Source organism: Chaetodon auriga, chromosome 16 (assembly GCF_051107435.1).
Source record: "Chaetodon auriga isolate fChaAug3 chromosome 16, fChaAug3.hap1, whole genome shotgun sequence".
NCBI classification, from domain to species: domain Eukaryota; kingdom Metazoa; phylum Chordata; class Actinopteri; order Chaetodontiformes; family Chaetodontidae; genus Chaetodon; species Chaetodon auriga.
The window spans coordinates 8,458,379-8,479,910 of NC_135089.1; the positions used below are offsets into that span (position 1 = coordinate 8,458,379).

The window sequence follows — 21,532 nt, forward strand, 5'->3', positions numbered from 1 at the left end:
CTGGTTCCCAGAGAGGCCTGTAATTAGGAGCACTGCTGCACTGATAGCACCATCCCCACTGTCACAGACACACTCATCTGCATCATCTGGCACATACACCACTATACTGTCCCACACAGTACTGTACTGTAAACTCTTACACGCTCACTCTTACACACACATTTAGACAATCAACAACCTCATGCTCAGGGTAAATGATTAGAAAAATTAGGGCAAATTTGCTTTCATTTTAGCAAAACAAGGTGAAAAAAAGACGGTGTGACTCTTGCAGAACAGTGGCCACTAGTGGCCATTGCAGAAAATATGAAATTAATTAATTAATTATTTATTTTTAGCTATTTGTGTATGAATATGCTGTTTTGTAGTTTGAGTTACAACAAAACATCATATTTTGTAAGTTCCTTGTTTGTTTTGCATGTAAAAATCTTAATTTGGAAATTAACCAAAAAGCTGTCACGAAATTGTAGTGAAGTAACAAGTTCAGAATTTTCCTCTGAGATCTAGTGGAGTACAAGAAAGTGGTAAGTAAAGTACAGGTACCTCAAATTTGTACTTGAGTTCAATGCTTCAGTAAATGTACTCACCACGAAACCCCTGAGAGTAATCTGTTGCTTTCAGTACCTATTCGTACTGTCGAATTATTTCTCCTTACTCCTCAATGAGACTTCAACCTGAGAATTTAAACTAACTACCCATTCTCTCAAACTTCCTTCCTTTTCAATTAAACACTCACATAGTTTTACCACACACACACTCGTTCTCACACTCACGCACTCGTCCTCTCATTTTCTCTCATGCTGAATTTTCCACTCCATCACACACCGCAATACTGTATTTCACACGCATACACGTAATTGTTTCTCACATAAACTTTCTGTTTTACATACATCACCGTACTGTCCCCACACATCATTATGTTAATTCACACAGCACTATTCTCTCACACACAAAGTCATTCTTTCACTTTCTCTGTATTTTCCTTGACACACACAATAATACAATCTTTTATAAAGAACATTGGTATTTCTCATACAGTCCAGTGTTCTCACATTTATTACAACAGAGTGTGAAACAGTATTAGGGTATAATTGTGGGTGCGTGTATTGGGGGGGTATAGTAGTGTATATGTGTCATTATATAGGTATGTGTAACGGAATTTGTGATTTATGGCCTAAACGACATCCTGAATGCACATGCAGATGTGTATACAGGTATGTGCATGCTCACACACAGCTGAAGACATAGGCATACACTGACCCAAAATGTTCTATACACAAAACATTTGTTGTTTGTGCTGAGGTCAGATGTATCCATCTAACTTTATGAGGTTCACTTGAGGAACAGACTGTAGTTTACTGAAGTGATGAATGGGCTGTTTTCATGAATCCACCTGCTTGTATTAACATGGGATGTGTGTCATGTCACTGTTACGTTGCCGCTACATGTGAGTGTGTATTGCAGGAGATTCGGTTTGTTGACTTTGGAGCCCAGGATCGTCCTCCCACCTCCACACTGCCGTCGTCACTGACACCTCATGCGTCCTGACATTGTTTTTATTCCCATGATTTGTTTTTGCATTCCAGTCTGCCATCAGCAAGTTATGGAACAAACACGCACACACACACACAGAAACACACACACACACACACACACACACACACACACACACACACACACACACACACACACACACACACAGACATCTCTCATGCTTCAGACTGCACAATATAAACAAGGTGGTTTGGTATCTCTATTGACAATGCGTCTTGTCTAGGTCCTGGTAGATAAGCTTGTTTTATTGAAGAATGTTATGTCAAAGTCTAACTTGCTTGTTGCGATTCTGAGCCAAATCTTTAACGGCCACCTTTAATGCGCCTACTTCTGGCTTGTTTTACAGATGACAGAGCGAGATGAAGGGCTCAAATGGCTGAAAACGCCTCCTCAACAAAGTGGAGAAGCTGCAGGTAGCTACGGTCACCCAAGCCTAAAACATTTAGCCTGCCACTAGAATAAACATACCACACATTATGGCGCCAGGTCTTATCAGGTAACCTTTTCCATTGTATTGTACTGTTGTAACACCTCCTCACCCTTGCAAAGACAGCTATATGACCTCTAAGATGGTAAATACTGGCTCATGGGTGTGTTTTCTACTCACTTTGCTGTATGTCATCACCAGCTATAGGAGGCTAGTGTCTGTGCGGAAATGTTCAGCCCTGAACAGTCATAAAACCTTTGATTGTTCTTGTAAAAAGCTGACAGGAAATTAGATTCGTGGAAAACAGTGTGCATCCTGTTTCTATAAATTGATGCTACTTCAAATCTTGTAACAGAGATGTTTCTGAGAATTACTCTTCCAGGGAGGTATTTCATCAAACTCTCTTACATGTTCACACAGTGACTGACTGATCTTATTAGCAATTCATATGAGCTTCAGAGCAGACTGTGCGGCCTCGGCTGACTAGCACAGTCTGTGTAGTGCAGTACTGAACAGTGCCTTGATTTGAAGTGATGCTATCCTCATCAGATAGCACAATGACACTGTCCTCATCAGATAGTATGCATACTATCTTTTGCGTACATATGTGCTGGACTGATAAATGAGGCATGCTTTTACTGCTGTGTATGTGAGGAGGTGCACATACACCACACGTGTACATTTGACAGTGACTGAGGCCCTGCTGTCCACCTGGACTTCCTGCCAGCTCTTCGCAGATCAGTTTTAGTTTTTTGTCTTTCTTATTCAATTAGCCAACATGGCTTGGCACATCCTAATCCCTGGAGAGCAGAGAGAGAGAAGAAAGGGGACGCAGGGAAATTTATCTAACCAGGAACATGCAAACTAATGCCTTTCACAGAGTCATATCAAGACACAATGTGCCCACTTGCTGGCCTAATGACTGCAGCTAGTGCATTCACTGACTTTCATTACTATGGGAGATTTAGAAATATGCATAGCAGTGAGGCTGGGGGAGCAAGCATGAACTTGAGCATACTAAAGAGCCCATTAATCCTTTTTAATTCTATTAAGAATTGGACTACAGCTGGATGAGAGGCCAGCAGAGTTCCAGAGACCACGTCTGTAATGCCTTGGAGACCCACAGTGAAAAAGCTCTTACTTAACAAAAAAAAAAAAAAATCATTTCCAAGGAAATTTCTATTCCTCTTTATGTCTGAATCAATTCACAGCCTTAAGCAGCTTTTACTTAGTAGTAAACAAATACAGGTTGAATTTTGTGAGCAGTGTGGGGAGAGATATGCTTTACACCTCCTTAAAAAAAGGCAATTCCATCACTTCAAACAGGGGCAGAGTTTGGTAGTGGAATTTGCCTCAGCTGCACATGCCTCGATGATGTTATCAGTGTCAGACAAAAAACACGTGTGACACAAGTGTCTTTTCCTTAGACACAAAGAGATATGCAGGTGAGCTACGTGCCTTCTGCAGCACACTTATCTGCGCGTCGATTTGGATCAGCACTCCCAAACATCCGCCCTGCTATTTTTGCACCTGTCCAATTTCACAAAAAAATCTGAATCTCATCGAGGAATTCCCCAAAGTTAAACGCGAGGAAGAGGGAGAAAGTGGGTTTTCTTTCACAGCGAAGCGTGTGGACAGTAATGGCTTTCACCTGTTGTGATAAGAGTTCAAATACCCCCCACTCTAAATGACAACAGTGCCAGGCTACTGTTCCTACTGTGTGCACAGCCACAGCAGTGTAAATAGTGAGGCCCTTCTGCCTGGACCTCAGTAATCTGAACATACAGAATGTGCCTCTGCTTGTCGACCCCCATTCATTTCCATTAGGGCCAAAGGGTTAGCGAGGAGGACGCCAGTCACAGTGTAAACGAGATGTCATGTTTGACAGGGTGTGTAAGCTCAGCTCAGTGAAGCAGCCAACCTCTCGCTCAGCTCAGTCACACACACGTAAACAGAAGACAACAAGAAGGAGCGAGGCAGGCACAGAAAGACGAGAACCTGTCACACAAGCACAGGCATATACGTTCCTCAGGAATGAAACGTGTCTCCTTAGTTACAGTATTATGAAACAGAGCAGGCCTGAAAACCACGATCGCATTCCTTCCCACCCTGACACCCCACGCCCATCACCCTCACTCTCCCATATCTACCGCCCCATCTGTTCTGCCAACTGCTCCATTACTCCTTCCCTTCATTACTGGACCACTTTCCGTGCTCGTCTGTCCCCCTTACATCAGCGTTATGCACAAACCCATTACTGAAGCTCCTTCTCTCTCTCCTATTCGCCCTCTCTGTCTGATCTGGGCTGCTTTTTATTCTCCTCCCTCAGCCTGGAAGTGGATCGCAGAGGGAAAAAAAGAAATGAAACAAAAAGCCTCAGACGCCCCAACCTGTATCTGGCTAAGCATCTCCATGGTAGCATGACCCCCTGAAACAGCTCATCATGCTCCACTGCACTCAAAAAGGAGCAGGGAAGGGGCAAAGCGAGGAAGGGTGTGAAGGGGAGAGGGAGAGAGAGCGCTGTAATGAAGGAAACTAGAAGAGCACTGGAGTGGAAGCTTCCGAACACAAGAGGTTAAATCACTTATCATTTCAGTGTTTACCTTTTGTTTCAGCCCAGATTTCACTACCTCCTCACAGAGTCTGGTATCCTGTTTCTAAAACAACCGACTTACAAATGGCTAAATGGTGTATTTTACCAACTCTGCTTGTGAGGGGGCCAGAGACAACTGAGATGACATAAATATTGTGACACTGAGATGAAGTATGCTTGTGTTTGGTAGCCATCAGAGGGACTGCGGTGCCATTACTTTTCAGTTTGCAGACACTAAGAAAAATGGAGGACAGAAGAAGTTCAAAACATTCCACATTCATTTTATTGGTTTGGTTTTTTTGAGTACAGTGGTTATTTCTGCCTTACTGGCGTTCACAGACAAAACGAACAAATAACAATAACTGTGAAGACAAAAAATATAGCTTTCTGATAATATCTGTGGCTCAGTCTAGTAGTTACAACAGATACAACAGTAACTCTCCGTACCTGATCGACACAAATGTAAATACAAACACTTAACATACACGCAAAAAAACTGTCCAAAACTGGAACTAATACTTTTGAAATTCTGTGTGGTTTATAAAATGAAATAGCTATTTACATTCAATTTGAATAATTATCATTTCAACAAAAAAACAAACATAGTGTATGAGTCTGACATTAACAAAAATAAACACTGATTATTCAAACTTGTGATAAAATATATAATATTGATTATAATTAGAAGGTTCCATTATGTACGTTCAAGTGCTATTAATAAAGATGCACAGGAGGGCTCGCCGGCGTCGCAGCCACGGCGGCTGTCCTGTCAGAGTGGCATAAATCAAGGTGCAGCTCAGAGAGTCCGGGGGCAAAAGTCAAAGGTTACAAAATTCAGTCAAACCTGCACCTCTGAGACACAGTCAAAGTGGTTAGTACAGAAAAGTGGCAGTGACGGGAAAGGGTCAGATTTCTCTCCATCACCACCTTGGTTACACAGAAAGAAAGATAACATTGTGTTACAGCATGAATACTGTTTCTTTTGTTGTCTTGTACAAGTTATTGTTTAGTCATAGTAAAGTAGGGCAGTGTGATTATAGCAGTGGCGCATGAGGCCGCTGAAGGTAAAGCCAGCGCTTGTTCCTCATCACTGCCAGTTCTGTCGCTTGGTACAGAGCTGTCTTTACATCTGAGGTCTGACGGTCTCAGTTCACAGCTGCTGGGTGCTGTTTTCCAAGCTGAGCAGAGGATCAAAAACAAAGAAGAGGCTGGCGTTTTCTCCTCTCTCACCCAAGACCAAAGAGTGAGCACTTCTGCTTTGAAAGCTGACTAAATGCACTGACCAAAAGTCTCCATCACAGAAGAAAACAGGTTCAAACTGGAAACTATCAACATTAGCAGCTTCTAAAAATCCTCTTGAAAAATATACATTTTTATTTTTTTTCATATATAAAAAAATATCTGTCTTTATCTGTTAGTATGCAGTTCTTTTCACTGGACGGGTCTGACTTACAGTCAAATGTGCTTCTTGTATTTCACGTGTGTGAGTGTGTGAACATGTTAGGTTACTCTGTGAATGTGTGTTTGCAATGTGTGCATCAGTATGCCTGAAAGAGCAAGCATGTGTTAGATTGTACTCTTTAATCACACCTCTCTCTTAGACTGATTCCCTTTCTCAAAGACTTAAGTTCATCTCTTATCTTCTGATTCCTGGAACGAGTCCATGTGCCTGCTAACAGACGGTCTGCTGGCTGGACAGTGGACTCTCCAGGGACATGCTGGTGGGAGACAGGTCTGGACGGGCGCAGGGCTTAAACATGGAGGAGATGTAGAAAGCCTGCAGGCACAGCCACAAAACATGTCAGGAAATACGCACAGACCACACATGCTGTCAATCATTCACCGCTTATAAACACCTCAAGAGTGAGGCCAATCGGGAAGAGAGCCCATTGTTAAAGGTGACTCAGACAACAGAGAGCAGAGAGAAACAAATCCTGCAGAAGACAGAGATAAGTGTGATTTTCGACATACCACCCAGTACGCAGTGAGCCCTCCTTGGATGAAGCCCGTGAGGACGTCGGTGGGGTGGTGACGGTAGTCTGAAATGCGGGTCAGGCCAGTGTAGATGGCGATCATCACTAAGAGGAACTGTATTAATGGACGTAACAGCCGAGCTCCTCGCCACGACAACCGCGCCTGCAGGTAGAACTGCAAGAAAGAAGGAAAACATTATGTTGTTACTGACTTGGTGACTGCAGTATGTGCAGCATGATGTCTTCCAACTTCTATAAAAACAGGTGGGGCCCTTTTAATGAAGCATCCACTCAGTCTGCTGCCCAGAGGGGAAAGAGACACTTGGCATGAGTCCATTAACACTTTCTTAAACCCCATTTCCTCCTTTTGTTCATCCTCATCTCCTGCACCAGCGCTGCTGTGCAGAATGGATGTTTTTGTCTGTAAAAATGGGGTCACGGGGCGAGCGTGATGCAGCTTTAAGAGGAGGCTGGAGGTCTGTCTGGACCCGTCAAACACTGGGGAGCACGTGGCCTACATTCCTGCGGTGAGGCCGACCCTCACCGGGTCCTTCTCTCCCCTCTCCAAACCCAACTGAGAGCAGGTGTCACTGTTCCTGCCTTAAACACTCGCAGCTGGCTGCGGCACGGGTGGCATGTTGCTACAGGTTGTTTCTTCTCCAGTCTGCTCAAACACTAGCTAGCAGCGAACCTGCAGTCTGTGAGTCTGTGATTGTGCCTGCGGTGTGTGTGTTTGGTTGTGCAGAAACAATGGAGTGAGATGTAGAGAAAACAGAGAACAGGAGAAACACGACAGCCTTGTTTTTCTCAGACCACTTCGTCTTCTACCCTTTTATTCCTCTTATTCACTCTCCCCCTACTCATCCTTGTCTCTTTCTGCTCAGAGAGGAGCTGCTTTTCTTTTGGACTTCTATAGTGCGCCATTGCAAATTGGGTATTTTCTCCTCTCCTCTATTCGAGCATCCTCACTCCATCTCATTAATTTTTAATTAGCTGTACGCAAAAATATATTGGAGTCACCTCCACCTATAATTTAAGGGTTAATGGCGGGTAAAACATGAGCAATAAGGACATTTTTTGTTGAAGAATGTGCTTTTGTCTCCCTCTAACTGTCACTTCTCTCCCACAATGCTCCCATGACTACTGGGCAGTGCAGTGTGAGAGAAAGGAAGAGAAAGATGAAGGGCTGGGGGAGGCTGGTGGCGAGGGGGGGACCATGAGAGGGTGTCTCTTGCTGAAAGAAGCCTGTCGATCTCTCAGCAGGCATATTCAGCCCTCCACCCCCTCCTCTAAATGAGACCCACAACAAGGCCTCCTCTGTCTGTGTAGTCTCTTCATCTATTCATGTTCCCCGTGGAAAACATTCTCCCTCATTCTCCGACTCTCCCCCCTCTCTCTCTCCCCTCCTCGCTCTCTCTCTATCTCACCAGCTCTTTCAGCTTGAAGCAGGATGCCTTTGGAGAATTGCTGCTCTCAAAGGTCTCCTCCCTCACGATCAGGCAGTGTGAATATATTTAACAGCACATGTCTTGGTCTGTGTTTGCGCATGTTTAATTAGCTGATCTAGTTAATAGCTGCACAGTGTTCTTGGCCTCTGGGGATTGGTGTTGTCTCTAATAACTGAAATGAAAGCGAGAGCTGTAATATTTCCCCAACATTGTAAACACAGTACCAAATACTGTAATTACACAACACAAGCTCAGGTGACTGTGAAGGTCACATTCTGTGTCAGTGTGTGTGTGTGTGTGTGTGTGTGTGTGTGTGTGTGTGTGTATGTGTGTGTGTGTGACTTACTGCCAGATAGAGCATGGTGTACATTGCGAAGGAAGCATGGCCGGAAAAAAAAGACTTCCTGAAAGAGAACATCAGTAAAAGATGCCAAGTGTTAAACATGGACTGCCTGAGTCGAGCACAACACATACCTGACCTTTAGTAAACAAGCTAAATCATTTCTGAGCAAAAGCAACTCACGCGCGCACACACACAACACACAACACACCTTGCTTCCTCCACCATCTTCTGATTAGGCTGCCTGCAGGTGACCTGGGACACGTAGCTGCCCGGCGTGCAGTTGATGAACTCATAGGTGATGTTGCAGACATGCAGGAAGTTGGGTCGCAGGCGTCCCACGCTTAGCTTGGCCATATTGGTGAGAGACTGACCCACGCAGCAACCAAACAGGAAGCTTCCCAGCTCTTTGTACAGGCACGACACGTAGAGGTTTTGAACAAAAGCCCGCGAGTGTACGCCTCGGAAACGTACCCGGTAGCATTCACCCAGTGCAATCTGAGAGGGAAATAAGACATGAGAAACTTTATAAATACTGGAACACATGCTCCATTACACCTCACTGAAGTGATGGTAACAAATACATAACAACAATCACTGTCTTACCGTTACGCCGGTGATGGCTATGCCACCAGCAATGAGCAGGCTGTCAGGGATGGCCTCACTGTCTACGTAGGGATAGGTGATGCTGGAGTCTCCACAAAAGAAGCCTCGCCTGTACGGAGTCACTGCCTTCAACTCACACGCAAAGAATGGGATGGAGGCTGATGAGATGTAGGCGAGAAGGGAGGGGAAGCAGACAAAAAACAAAAAAATGACTTGATGAATGTCTGTGAGCATGTGGTCTGTGCAAGAAAGATAACAGAGAGAGCGAGATACGGAGATACTTGTGTCTCACAGGAGCACGAAGGCAGCAGCTTAAAGACTGTCAGTCATCTGGTGGCACGATTTCCAGATTCCTGTTGGATGAAGCGTACCGCACATAGCTGCATCCACCAGAGGATCAGTGAGAAGGAGAGATGACAGACGGACAGACGGGGAGATGGGCATGACAGTGGAGAATTAAGATGAGGAAGGAGAAGGAAAATGTGACAGGGAATGTTACACAGAATGTTTCAGTGTGCCACGAGAGGACAATAAACCCACTGGAGGAAGAGCAAGGCATTGTTTAATAATGACGCCTTGTTCCAGTGAAAAGCAATCCATCTGATCTAACATTAACAATTGTCCTACATATGTGTTGACTCTGTTTCCTGGTTGGTCACTAAGTATCAGGTGAAAGTCAGTCAAGGTCTGGCATGCTTAAGCAAACACACCTCACACCTGACGGTGAAAGTTCATTGGGTAAAAGTTGTGCAACATTTTAATGATGGCTAAAAGGGAGATGGTGTGTTTGTGTCCCCAGAAACGAGGCCCGAGCTACACAGCTTTTACTCTGTCTTGTACTTCAAACTAATATCCAATAGCCCTGTAAAAGCCTGCCCGGCCAGCCCCATCTCTTTGTCCCCTATCCCATGTCCCCTCGTCACCCGATGGAATGCAGCGAGAACATGGGACTAATCATTAACCTCTGTGCCTCTTCCTGTCATCCCTGGCCTGCTGGTTGGTTGGAACGCGCCCAGGCCAAAACACTGCTCCTGCCAGGGAATCTCTCAGAGTACGTGACTGAGTAGTGCACAGGATACACACTCAAAATCAGGCCAAGAGGAACAAGGCATAAATACACACTCAAACCCACAAACAATGGCCCGCAAACATGTCTTTAAGCATGATAAATTAACAATTACTAACCGACAAAGGGCGGGTCCTGAATACGTGATTTACTATAGATTTGTTCCCATCGGCTTTGCTTCAATCTTTGCCATTATTCTGTGTTTTTGCTATCACAGCCATACAGTCCACTAATAAAACACTCATATCGCTCATTCTGCCTCAGTGAACTGATAAACAAGGATAACAAGGTAAATAATCTATAAAACACATGGAAAGGCAGCTCTTTTGCTGAGCCACACAATGTTTCACTGCAGTCAAACGTGTGTGCTAGTGACCTGTGCACTCAAAGTCATGGTGCCCTAACAGAAAGACAAAACACAGATAATAAAAGCCAGCCCACTTCCATAGATCTTAGCAGGGGCCTTGGTAAGAAAGTGAGGGAGGGAAACACATTGCAGGCAGAGAGCAGAGGCTGAGACGCCAAAGAAGAGAGAGAGAGATAGGAAACACTCTCATCTGACCCTGATCTCACTCATCGCACTCAGTCCCCACGTCAACAGGCGTCTCCTCACACGCCGACATAAATTCAGCTCAGTCACGCACTGATGTACCTCGTACAGCGCACACATCCATGTGCAGGTGACAAGCAGGTGCTATCTGTTTGTTTAGACAAAGGATATTCTTCATAATGGAGCCATTCATCAGCTACTTTTAAGTTGGGGCGTTGTCTGGTCAGCCTTTAAAACAAATGCCAGTTGAATCTTGTCAAACAATATTAGCGTATTTGTACATCCTGTAGTTCAAAACAGAAAAATAACCTTGCTATTAATTCAGTTGTCAAATTTTATATTGTGAGAATCTTATAATGTTGAATTTTTTGGCACCATAGTTGCATTACAGTACATGTCTTTAGGAGTAATAAAGAAAACTGCTTCCTCGAAGTAATTCTGATTAGTTTATGATGTTGCTGTTAGAGAATCGCTTTGGGGAAGTCCTTTTTTTTATCTAAAGCTAGCCTCGGTCTGTTTTATGACTGTGTCCTGGTTCCTTCATGCCACCTGCATAGTGACCTACACACACACCTCTTAATCTCCCAATTGTTATCCCGTTATCTGTGTGTGTCATACCTTGGCGGAGACCTGCAGAGATATGGTCTAGTTCGTTTGTTGTTCAAACTGAGTGGGTGTGTGGATTTTCTTTCATTTGGTTATAATGCACTACACTCCATTTTACATATGTTTGTGGTCACAGTTAATGGTCGCAGTGTGCTGGCTTGACAAGACGGGTGTGCAGGTATGTGTGTGTGTGTGTATGTGTGTGCCAATATACTAATAATTATACTTAATAATGACATATTGACCATTGAAAATGTAAATTTCCAGCCTGTGCAGTCACTGCTAGTTCTCATTATACAACAAGAAAGCAACTTTGTTCACAGTGTCTTTTATGCCCAAATGTGGATAAAGCAATGAAGGCCCGACAGTACTTTGTAAGCCACTTTCACACATGCTCGAACGTGCAGCACTTTCTTCTGAAATGTGGTTTTTTTATGGTATTTTGGGGTGTGCTCAAATGTTGCAACATACAATACAGCATTTGACATTTGTTTTGCCATAAATTCATGCTTTTGCTTTGGTTTTGTGGCAAATCGAGACATTTTACTGCTTTCTACACCGTCCATTAAGAGGTTTCCTCTGTGTCCTCATCAGATGCCACAATATGGTGAGGCCTCTCTCAATAATCAATATTTTTAATCAATATTTTGCATTAAGGAAACTCTGCGGTTACAGTAGGAAGATGGACTTCTTAAGGGATCGCTTTCAACTCATATGAGGGACTAATGGGAACCATGAAGTGCTGAGCCAGATAGCAACATATTTTATGACCTCAGGCCTGCCAGTACTTATGGCTCGTGTTGTTTTCTCATTTTTGCATGGAGTCCATGGACAGACTTGGAACTAATGGCCATGATCCAAAGATCACTCCACAGTTGAAAACTGTTTGCTTCTCAATAAATCAACCAAATTGACCTCAACCTGAGTTGTGTCAAAAATTCTCAATAACAAAAGAAAAATAAAGCAATAGTTCTAGAAACCGCATGCAAAGTTATTCAGTGCCCTTTAAAATCCTATACAAATTACACGCTGCTTTGTAACAGTCAATCTCTATGCTTTACAACTACATTAAAACAGTTTTCACAACAGGACACAAAAACACTCCAGAGACCCTCACATCATCTGTCAGGCAGCTGTGAACAGACCTCTGCACCTGGCCAAGACATGCTCAAAAGAGAGGCAGGCCAGGAAAGCCTGCGAGGGGACCCAGAAGGAGGCGGAGGAGTGGGTCGGCTCACACAACCAGGCCAAAATGTGCTGCTCGCTGGGCCTGACACTCAAAGCAGGAATGCTTTCAAACAGTCAAAAGGGATAGAAAGAAAGGAGGGTGGGTGGGAGAAGAGAGAGAGGGAGGGAGGGAGGAAGGAGAAGAGGAGGAATGAGAGCAGAGGGGATATGTGCCTCACTCTGAGAAACTCTTCTGGTTCTAATTTACACATCTATGACTGCAGCCCAGAATGAGCTCACTGTGAGAGGAGAACAACAACAACCAAAAGCAAGAAATTAAAAAAGAAAAACCTATGGAGAAAGTGATTAAAGGCAGAGCACAAAGAAAGAGGACAGATGGTAGCTATTGATCGACATGCTTTACAGTCATGTTGCTAAATATCTGCTGATCAATACAGCGTCAAACTGAAAACTGGGATAAAATGCATAGCCAGGAGGCTAGAAAATTGACAAATGGGGGTGAGGGCAGTAATGCTGGGGTGAGAGAAAACTGGAGGGATGGAGCCAAGAGAGATGCGGCAAGGGTTTCTCTGCAAAGAACAGCAGACGGAGGCGATTAGTGGTGGTTCTGGAATGTGAGGGTCAGAGATCTGGGCTCTGCTGGGACCCGCTCTGTAAACACGACCCCACCTCAACCAGCAGAATACCCCCAACACACATACAGACTCAACACACTCACATGCACATAAAAACCACACTGGGATGCAAACAAACCAAAGCCACAGCCATACAGACCAACATATAACCAAACAAACCAGCAAAAAAACCACCAGCACCTGGAAGGAAAACTAACCAACCAAATAAACCACGGCAGAGCCAAATAATCCTGACGGCACGCATTTAGGCAAACAGCCTGTCGCAGACCTAAGTGAAGTCCTGTGCTGCTGCTGTCGGACAAACAGCTTGTGTATGCTCGTAGATTAGCATGATACTCTGAAGCCTGAAGCTAAGCTAAGCCACAATAATGACAATCTGCTTCATAACGCACATTAATGTTTGCCTGTACGGGCCTCATTCTATGTTTGCCCTTTGACAGAACTGGAGGACAAACAATTAGTGACCTGTCAACACAGGTCCATCTGGCCTGCAGTTCAGGACTGGGCTGGGCCTGGCCTGCAGCCCAGTGTGCTACCGCACCCTTCAGGGGTGGTCCACCCTCGCTGGGCCTCTCACCAGCTTGCATGTGCCAGTGTTTCCCAAGTAAATTTTAAGCTGCTTGTTTACCTTCAAGTCAACCTTGCAAAAAAAATAATAAGCTAGTGAACTGAACTGTCGTAATTTGAATCTTTGCAAGCATGATAATCTCTGGTAACAACATTACTAGAAGCAGTGTGACGGCCTCGCTAACACACTCATAAACAGCAGTGTGCAGTTGGGCTGGGTGGGTTTGTATAATTATTTGTGCAGTAATGACTTTAACTGCACAAAGCTGTCTCCATACGCTAGCCTCGGTCTGTTCTTTCATCTAATCACTATTCAGTTTAAGTGAGGTACTTTCAGGACAAAGCCAAGCCTTTTATGTTTCACCTGATATAAAAAAGGCTTTGTTTGAAGAGGCGGTCCAGGAAGACAGCGTATGCACCATCGCACAGGCTCGGGCACACAAAGGCGCACATACACACACACACACACACACACACACACACACACACACACACACACACAGACTGTTGTAAGGCAAGTAATATTTAAACATAAGGTGAAGTCATTCGCACCAAGGCTGTGATTAAGATTGGCAACCATGAACTGCCACAAACCCAATTAAAGTGCTGTGCGTGTATGTCCGTGTGTGAGACTCCTAGAAGGTGGTTCTTCCTGTTCATCCTTGGTGGCCCAATCCAGGTAGTGGAGAGGTGGGATGAGGCTGAGTGGTGGCCGCCTGGCCTGATACACACCCATTTCTTTTTCCACTATTGGTGGGATTATTCTGAGAGACTGTTCTGTTTTGTCTGCCCTGATGGCAGCACAAAGACAGTAATCAGTGAAGAACAAAGGGCTGAGGAGCCACAACAGTCCTGGAACTTTGTCAAACATCTGCCCCCCCAGGCCCCTTCTTGCCTTTCAACATCCAGGTAAAATCAGAGATTGATTGAGTGACTCAAACAGGGCATACAAAAAGGCCCAGAGAGAATAAAGTGAGACAGCTGAAAGTACCTTGCGAGTCAAAAATGCAAAATACTGAAGCTTTGATGTGCAACATCAGCAAACTCACAAATGAAAGTGTGTGTGATCTGAAATACAATATTTCTTGTGAGCAAGGTGGTTTCAAGTTCCTGCTTTACCTTCCACCAGCACACCAGGGGAGCTCTTGCTTGCCCCCTCCACTGTTACTGTTACCGCTGGCCAGTGGAGACATGCTTCCCACAGCTGCTTCTGTTCTCTCCACACTTCACTGACCTGCTTCCTGGAGCCCGGCTCTGGAGTTCAGGGCATGAGTGGTGAGGTCTGAGGTGGGCTGTCTGTCTGCCTGTCTGATTCAGCAGGAACATAAAGGACCCGCCACTCCGGTATGTACCCTGGAAACTTTAAAGGAGTGCTCTGGTGGTTTTTGCGGTGTGAAGGTAAGGGTGTGCGCAGCGAGGTGAGGGCTTACAGTCTGCAATGTGAGAATGATGTTGGGTTACGGTTGAGACTCCAGAGGAGATATCTGGCACGCTGCAGCCTAATTGTGGTAACGCTGTCTGTGCAGTGTAGCAAGAGTCGAGGGCTGCAGGGCTGTTTTGTCAGAGAGTTTTGGTTTGCAGGGAAAATGCAGTTGGAACAACTTCAGAGGGGAGCTTGAGAGGATGAAGGGGGGAGGGGGGGGGGACTCCAGCAGGTGAGATGCGACACAATGATAAAATGGTCCCAATGATGGGTAACCATGCTATGGCGCCAAGGGGGGCTGTCTAAGTCTCCTTATGGGGGAACAGACAGAAGAGGACGAGTCATTAGTCCTGACAGACGCAAAGGCGGGGCTAAAGGCTGAATTTGGATTCAGGTAGATACTTTGATGGTAAGCCTCTCCAAACCCATTGTAGCTAATGAGCATTGAGGTTTAGAGAACTACACACATCTTTATTCACTCATTACGGCTAATACCTATGGACCACCGTGGGCACTTACGGAACCACCATCGAGGAGAAGATTGCAGCTGCCTCATTAAAAGCACATTTGAAGCTATTTGCTGTCTGAACAGTTCCTATCCTTCTCAGCACTACTTCCTTACTAGGACATGAACAGACAGCTGTGGATAAGATCCCTTAGGCGCCCCTGGGTCTGACCTCTGACCCCTACTGTAGATCCTAAACCCCTTCTCTCTTTCCATGGCCCACTCTCCTCTCCCACCCCAGGGCTCTTCACTCACTCGGGCTCTCACTTGCCCCTCAGCCTTCAGGCAACTGAGACATTTCTAAGACCTGAGCTGGCTCTGTTGTGCTAATGGCTGGAGGAAGATGTATTGACAGCAAAATACATGTGCCCACGGAGACTGTCTGAGGACGAGTGCAACTAATGGATTCCTGAACATCCGCAGTGCTGTCAAATGGGAAGGAGATGCATTAATACACTAACGAGAGAGAGTAAGCAAAATCACTTCTTCCACCAGCTAATGATCTGCCTGAGCCATTTTTAATGGCTCTCCATCTGTCAGCCGCAGAGTGACGCCAGTGTGTTCCATAACTTCGACGTGTGTTTGATCAGGGCCTAAAACATGCAGCAAAACACGACCGGCAAATTTGTCAACAAACAGCACGCACATGGCAGCTGTAGTAGGGTGTCCGCATCAGCAGCCGCGATGACACATACACAAAAACACCCACACCCACACTTTTACTTCTAAGCACGCACACACACATACACACACACACACACACAGAGGAGACAATTTAATATTCCTGGCCCTATACACACAGACATGCTGTGACGTGTCGGCCTCTCGCTGTCTCACTCACTTGGCAGCTTTCTCTGCCAAAAGAACACAACCAGGAATCCTCTGTGATAAACCCGCCACCCGCCCAAGACACACCAGCAAACATACGACACACACACGCTCACACACCTCGCGACATTGCTGGAACACCTTCAGTCCTAAAATAGAGTTTGTCTGAAGAAAGAGGAGGAAAAAAGGGGTCAAAGGCAGAGATAAGCTGGAAAGAGGGAGCCCTTTTAGAATCCAGATCCCTGAGGTAGATACTGGTCCTCTCGTCCCGGCATGCTGCTTCACGTCCAGGACAAAAACGCACACTCACACACAGCAGACTGATTCAAGCTTTCGCTTTTAATAGTGTACAAAACCTAGTTATGTTTGTACCACTGAAATTTATCTAGAATGTGAATCTTTTTTGTTTTGTTTTTTTTGCACTATTCAAACCCAGACTGACATCTTGTGCATTTCAAGCATGGAACTATTGCTCAATTAACCTCTACAAGAAGGTCAAGCCTAGTGATAATCATAATGTCCCTCTAAGCTATATAAGCTAATAGCAGGCTTTCAAGTGTCACTTCCAATCATTTCCCAATTACTCTTAAGAGAGTCAATAACTGTCTTTATTGGGGTGATGACAGAGTAAGGACCACCTGTGCAGAGGGGAAACAGCAGTGCAGGCTGGGAGGCCTGTCCCTGCATGCTCAGCAGATATGACAAACACCCGACGCCTCATGACCTCTGGGTGGCTGGACACCAGATCATAGATGCAGCCACGGGGCGCAGATTCTGGCGGCTTTCTCCAGGTCAGAATCCCCTACCAGCCCCACCAGGAATGCATGCACACACTTAGACACACAAGCAAACACTTGCAGTCTGCAGCTTACATGGAACTTACTGACACTGAGCTGAACCAGAACAATCCATCTCCGTGAAGCATCCCTCATGTGCGTGTTAGAACAGCCCCATTACCAACACTGCCTTGTGTCTGGAGCACAACAATGTTAGACAAGCCCGGTGTTGAGTAAGAGTCTGATCAGGTAACGAGAGTCATAAACCTCGTGTTAATTTCCTCAGTATCCACACATTCCACTGGCAGATTAAAGCTCATTCATAATACCACCTCACACTACCTTTATGTCGCCTCTTTAAATGTGAAGTAAATGCTAAAGCACACGGAGAGGCTGTGAAAACGTCAGGTCATTGTGGAATCCCTCTTCAGCTGATAACATAATTAGGATGGGATGCTTCAGGGTAAAATTCCATAGTTAGAGCAGTGAATGAGCCCCTTTACGGGATGAACAATGCCAGAGGGTCAACTGTCTGAGGGGATCTGATGATGGCATTTTTAAGGGAAAATTGGGTTAGTCAGAGATAAGAGGGTCGAGCTAAAAGAAGGGCCTGATTCATTTTGCCTAAGTTATGGCATTCACTGCCAAATGCCCACAGATGAGTCAAGGCCAGGCCTCCGCTGATAACTGACTTGATAGTTAACAGGGAAGAGACAGGCAGGATGTAGTCAGACAGATGGGAATCTGGAAGTCATCTAATGAGCTCTATCAGTAACAAGAATGGGTGTAGCAATACATTATATTGTATTATATCATTAAATTTTGCTCTTATTTCAGAAAACATTGTGTTGTTGGGGTTATTGATCTACACGTCAGCACGCCTGGTTTTGCACCTAATGGGTCGGGAAGACCACGTTTTTCATGTCAAACTTTAAAACCTTACACTTCTTTAATGTTTAAAAATCATAAATTGAAAACACAATCAGCCCATTAAACCAAATCAGGACTTCTGCGATTGTTCCATCCACAGCGAGAAGGTGAATTTGTTTTACTTACTACAAAAGAGTCACAAGACTAACTGACTCTAAATCCTCTCTGCTGTGTCTAGCTTGAGGCTCAGTGACTCAGTCTCAGTGTTGTAATCTACTCAGAGGGGGATAAGAGGGGTCAGGGCACGCAATTTTGTGAGAAAGCAAGTGGCGTGCTCAGTGTGTGTCTTAGGAGGAGAACTGAGAGAGACCATTTCCTCCCTTGTGCTGACTGATGCTGGGTCACTCGCCACTTCCTAAGCACGAAAACAAAGCTGCTGAGTAGCGTGCAGAATGAGCAGCTAATAGCATACCTGCAGGGGTTAAGAATAACACGGCAATGAAACTAACTGCCTCACACTGTCGTCTTGTCTGCCGGGTCACTTCCGATGCTTTAACTGCCAACGAGACTGAGACCTGTCAATCTGCCTAGACGGGTTCTGCCTCTCGTGTTTGCTGCTGGTCCGAATAATCACTCATGCAGCATCGATGTTCCCGTCCCTATCATAGTCATGTGAGATGACGACATGAAACTTATGACACTATATTTTCTCTCGCTCTTCGCTAAATATCACAGAGTCCAGCAGCAGGTGGCAAACTGAAACTGGCTTTCGGGTGATTTCATACAACTCCCCAGCAGAATGAAGAGAGGTGGAAAGTAATAACATAATTTTACTCATGTCCTGAAAGAGTCCAGTATAGTTCTCAGGTACTGGAATCTCCAAAACACCTGTTTGGAATATTCCACAGGTAAACAGGTTCACTGGTAACAGGTGATAGTGTCACTGGGTTTGAAAGGAGCATCCTCGAAAGGCTCAGTCGTTAACAAGCAAGGATGGAGCAAGGTTCATCACTTTGTGTACACATGATTATATATGTATTTACTCTTTACACAGTGTCCCACCTTTTCTGAAATCGGGAGCTGTACATACCTAAAGGACCGAAAGGAGACTTTTTCTGCCAAGTTTAATCTTACTATTACCATAATTCATGAACTGTGTGGGTGCAGTGAGAGAAACTGTGATCACATAAAGTCTTAACTTATAAAACTGAGCCTGCCTAACGTAATGACACTGATGGTGCTCCATATTGAACCAACTCACAATTTGACCAGATCTTATCATAGAGGTCTCTGATATCATACATATGTTCCCATGATGGATAGCGCTAATTGTGATGAAAGTGACAATTTTCATGATCTACTTTTAAAGTGAAAATACATAATATTTGCAGTCTTGCTTTTCCTCTGTTGTTCTCCTCGCACTCCTCTGTGTTGATGCTGTCTTTCCCCAATTCTACATCATAAACTCACTTTGTTTAGCACTACTGTTATCAGTGCTAACATATGTTGCATAGTTCTCTCAACTGTGCAATAACACAATTTATTATCCATATTGGCACCAGTATTTTTAGTTTAGTTTCAATACAACATATGACATTAGTAGTTTTTCTCATAAGAATATTGGCAACAGTACTTTGTATGGCAGCAGTTTTTATGGCATTTATTTTTAGAATCTGTACATATTGTACATGTACAAAGTTGTTTTTCAATTCTGTATCCTGTGCATTTTTTTATCTTGACCCTTTAGTGCCACTGTTTCTGCTTTTTGTAATACTTGCTGGCTGTAATGACTTAATTTCCCCTGTGTGGGATCAATAAAGTCCTATCTTATCTAGTAACTTTAAAACCTTTTGGGTTTTGATTTCAGCAAAAAGTGTTCTCACTCTGATAGTAAGTAGTCTTTAAAACTGTACAATAAGATGAAAAAACAAAAGACCAGCAGATTACTTCTCCAGACAAACAATCATTCCCTGTTCACTGTCAAATGGAACCTGTTGGTAATTTCTACGTAATTATAGAGAAAGTCTCTTTAACCACTCCTTTATTCTGTCAGAGGCCCCTGAGTTGTTGCCCATGTGTTGTTACTGATGTTTCTCATTGTCCTTGTGAAAACTGCTGGTTAATGTTATTGAATTATAAACCTGTACAACCTTCCAGCTGAGCGCTGTTAATCATCTGGCCGACATTGAGTAACCCTGCAGTGAGCGCGGCTGCAGCGCGCAGTGAACGGGGGTAATGTTCGGCACGAGAACACAGGCGCGGGGCATGTTTTCATCCCCAATTCCCACGTTCTTCTCCCGGGAACTTTGGGGGTTACCATGGGAACAGATGAATTCCCGGGACAACTGTGCTCCTGCCAGCTGAGCCCCCCCGCCACCGCCACCGCCCTCCCTCCTGCTCCCACGTGCACCGAGGGGGAACGGGCTGAAAGTTTTCTGCCTGTTTGAACAGTTTCCATTTGACTTCTGGAAAAATGCTTTGCAGCTTCGTTAACTTTAACAAATCCCCCTCCGATGTGTGTTTTTTTCCAAGCGAAAAGCAGCTTCGTTTAACCTCCTTCTAACCTCTGAAAGGTTTAAGGCTGGTGTTGACATGTGCGTGCCGTCACAGGGCGAGCTGACAGATATGTGTGGGTCCTTTAAAAATATTAAAAGTTATTGTAGATTCAAGGCTCTCAAATAGTGTGTTTACATTGTACTTGCTCAACTGCAGTCCTCCCATAATAACACACAGTAAGTGTTTGTCTAAGGTCAAAACAATAAAATAAAAATAGGCCTATTCTTACCGACACAAAGACATATTACATCCAAACCGACAAGCATCTTCCTCTTGGTGCAAAACGAGCTTTCCTCAGGTTGGGCGAGGAAATGCTTCCCGGCGCCGTTCTCCTTCCCTTCTCCGGCGCCTCCGCTGTCAGCTAGCCGCAGCTGGAGCTCCGCGTCCCGGGGCAGCGTGTTGCTGTTGGTACCGGTGGAATTGAACTTCTGCATGTCTTTAGCTAAACCGGTTAATGGCAACTTGTTTAAAAAGGACTTGCAATGAGTCTGTTTTGTCGTAGCTGGTCGGTGAATGATGGAAATTCCCAAACTTTTCAGTCCATCCGTCGTCTCTGCAACAAATCCATGTCAACCAAAGTTTGACAGCAGCGGACCCCGGTCAACTAACCGCCTGTTGAGGTAGGCTAACGTTAGGCGTTTGTCATCAAAACGCAAAAGAAAGATGGAAGCTAATTGGAAAAGTGAGGGACCACAAACATCCGAGTCAACTTCAAGTCAGTTCAACCTTTCAGCAAACTTCTTGTGAGTGGGAGCGTGTTGTACTCTGCTCTCAAACGTTCCGAGCAGAGCAGCGGTCACATTTATGTAAAAGCAACGTCAATGAAAAACGGAAATGGTAGTTGAAACTTTCAAAATAAAGCTCTCTTTAATGACCGTGAGTCACACCGTCGGTCGAGTAACACCGAGACATTAATTTTGTTTGGGAAAATCGTGTGATTTCCGGTGTTACTCATTTGACTTAACGGAGCTGCAGTTTTAAAAAAAAAAAAAAAAAAAAAAACACGAACAAAATCAATGTGTAA

At 44.6% G+C, this 21,532-nt stretch overlaps 1 protein-coding gene across 1 annotated transcript; it reads right to left on the minus strand.

Moving 5' to 3' along the window:
• Positions 1 to 4,831: 4,831 nt before the first annotated feature.
• On the minus strand, positions 4,832 to 21,284 carry ppap2d (phosphatidic acid phosphatase type 2D). The gene is made up of 6 exons (XM_076753070.1): positions 20,738 to 21,284; positions 8,939 to 9,096; positions 8,544 to 8,830; positions 8,339 to 8,396; positions 6,543 to 6,719; positions 4,832 to 6,348 (listed from the first exon to the last, which is right to left on the minus strand). The coding sequence occupies exons 1-6, from the start codon at positions 20,940 to 20,942 to the stop codon at positions 6,244 to 6,246; spliced, it is 990 nt and encodes a 329-aa protein (XP_076609185.1). The 5' UTR covers positions 20,943 to 21,284; the 3' UTR covers positions 4,832 to 6,243.
• Positions 21,285 to 21,532: the final 248 nt, after the last annotated feature.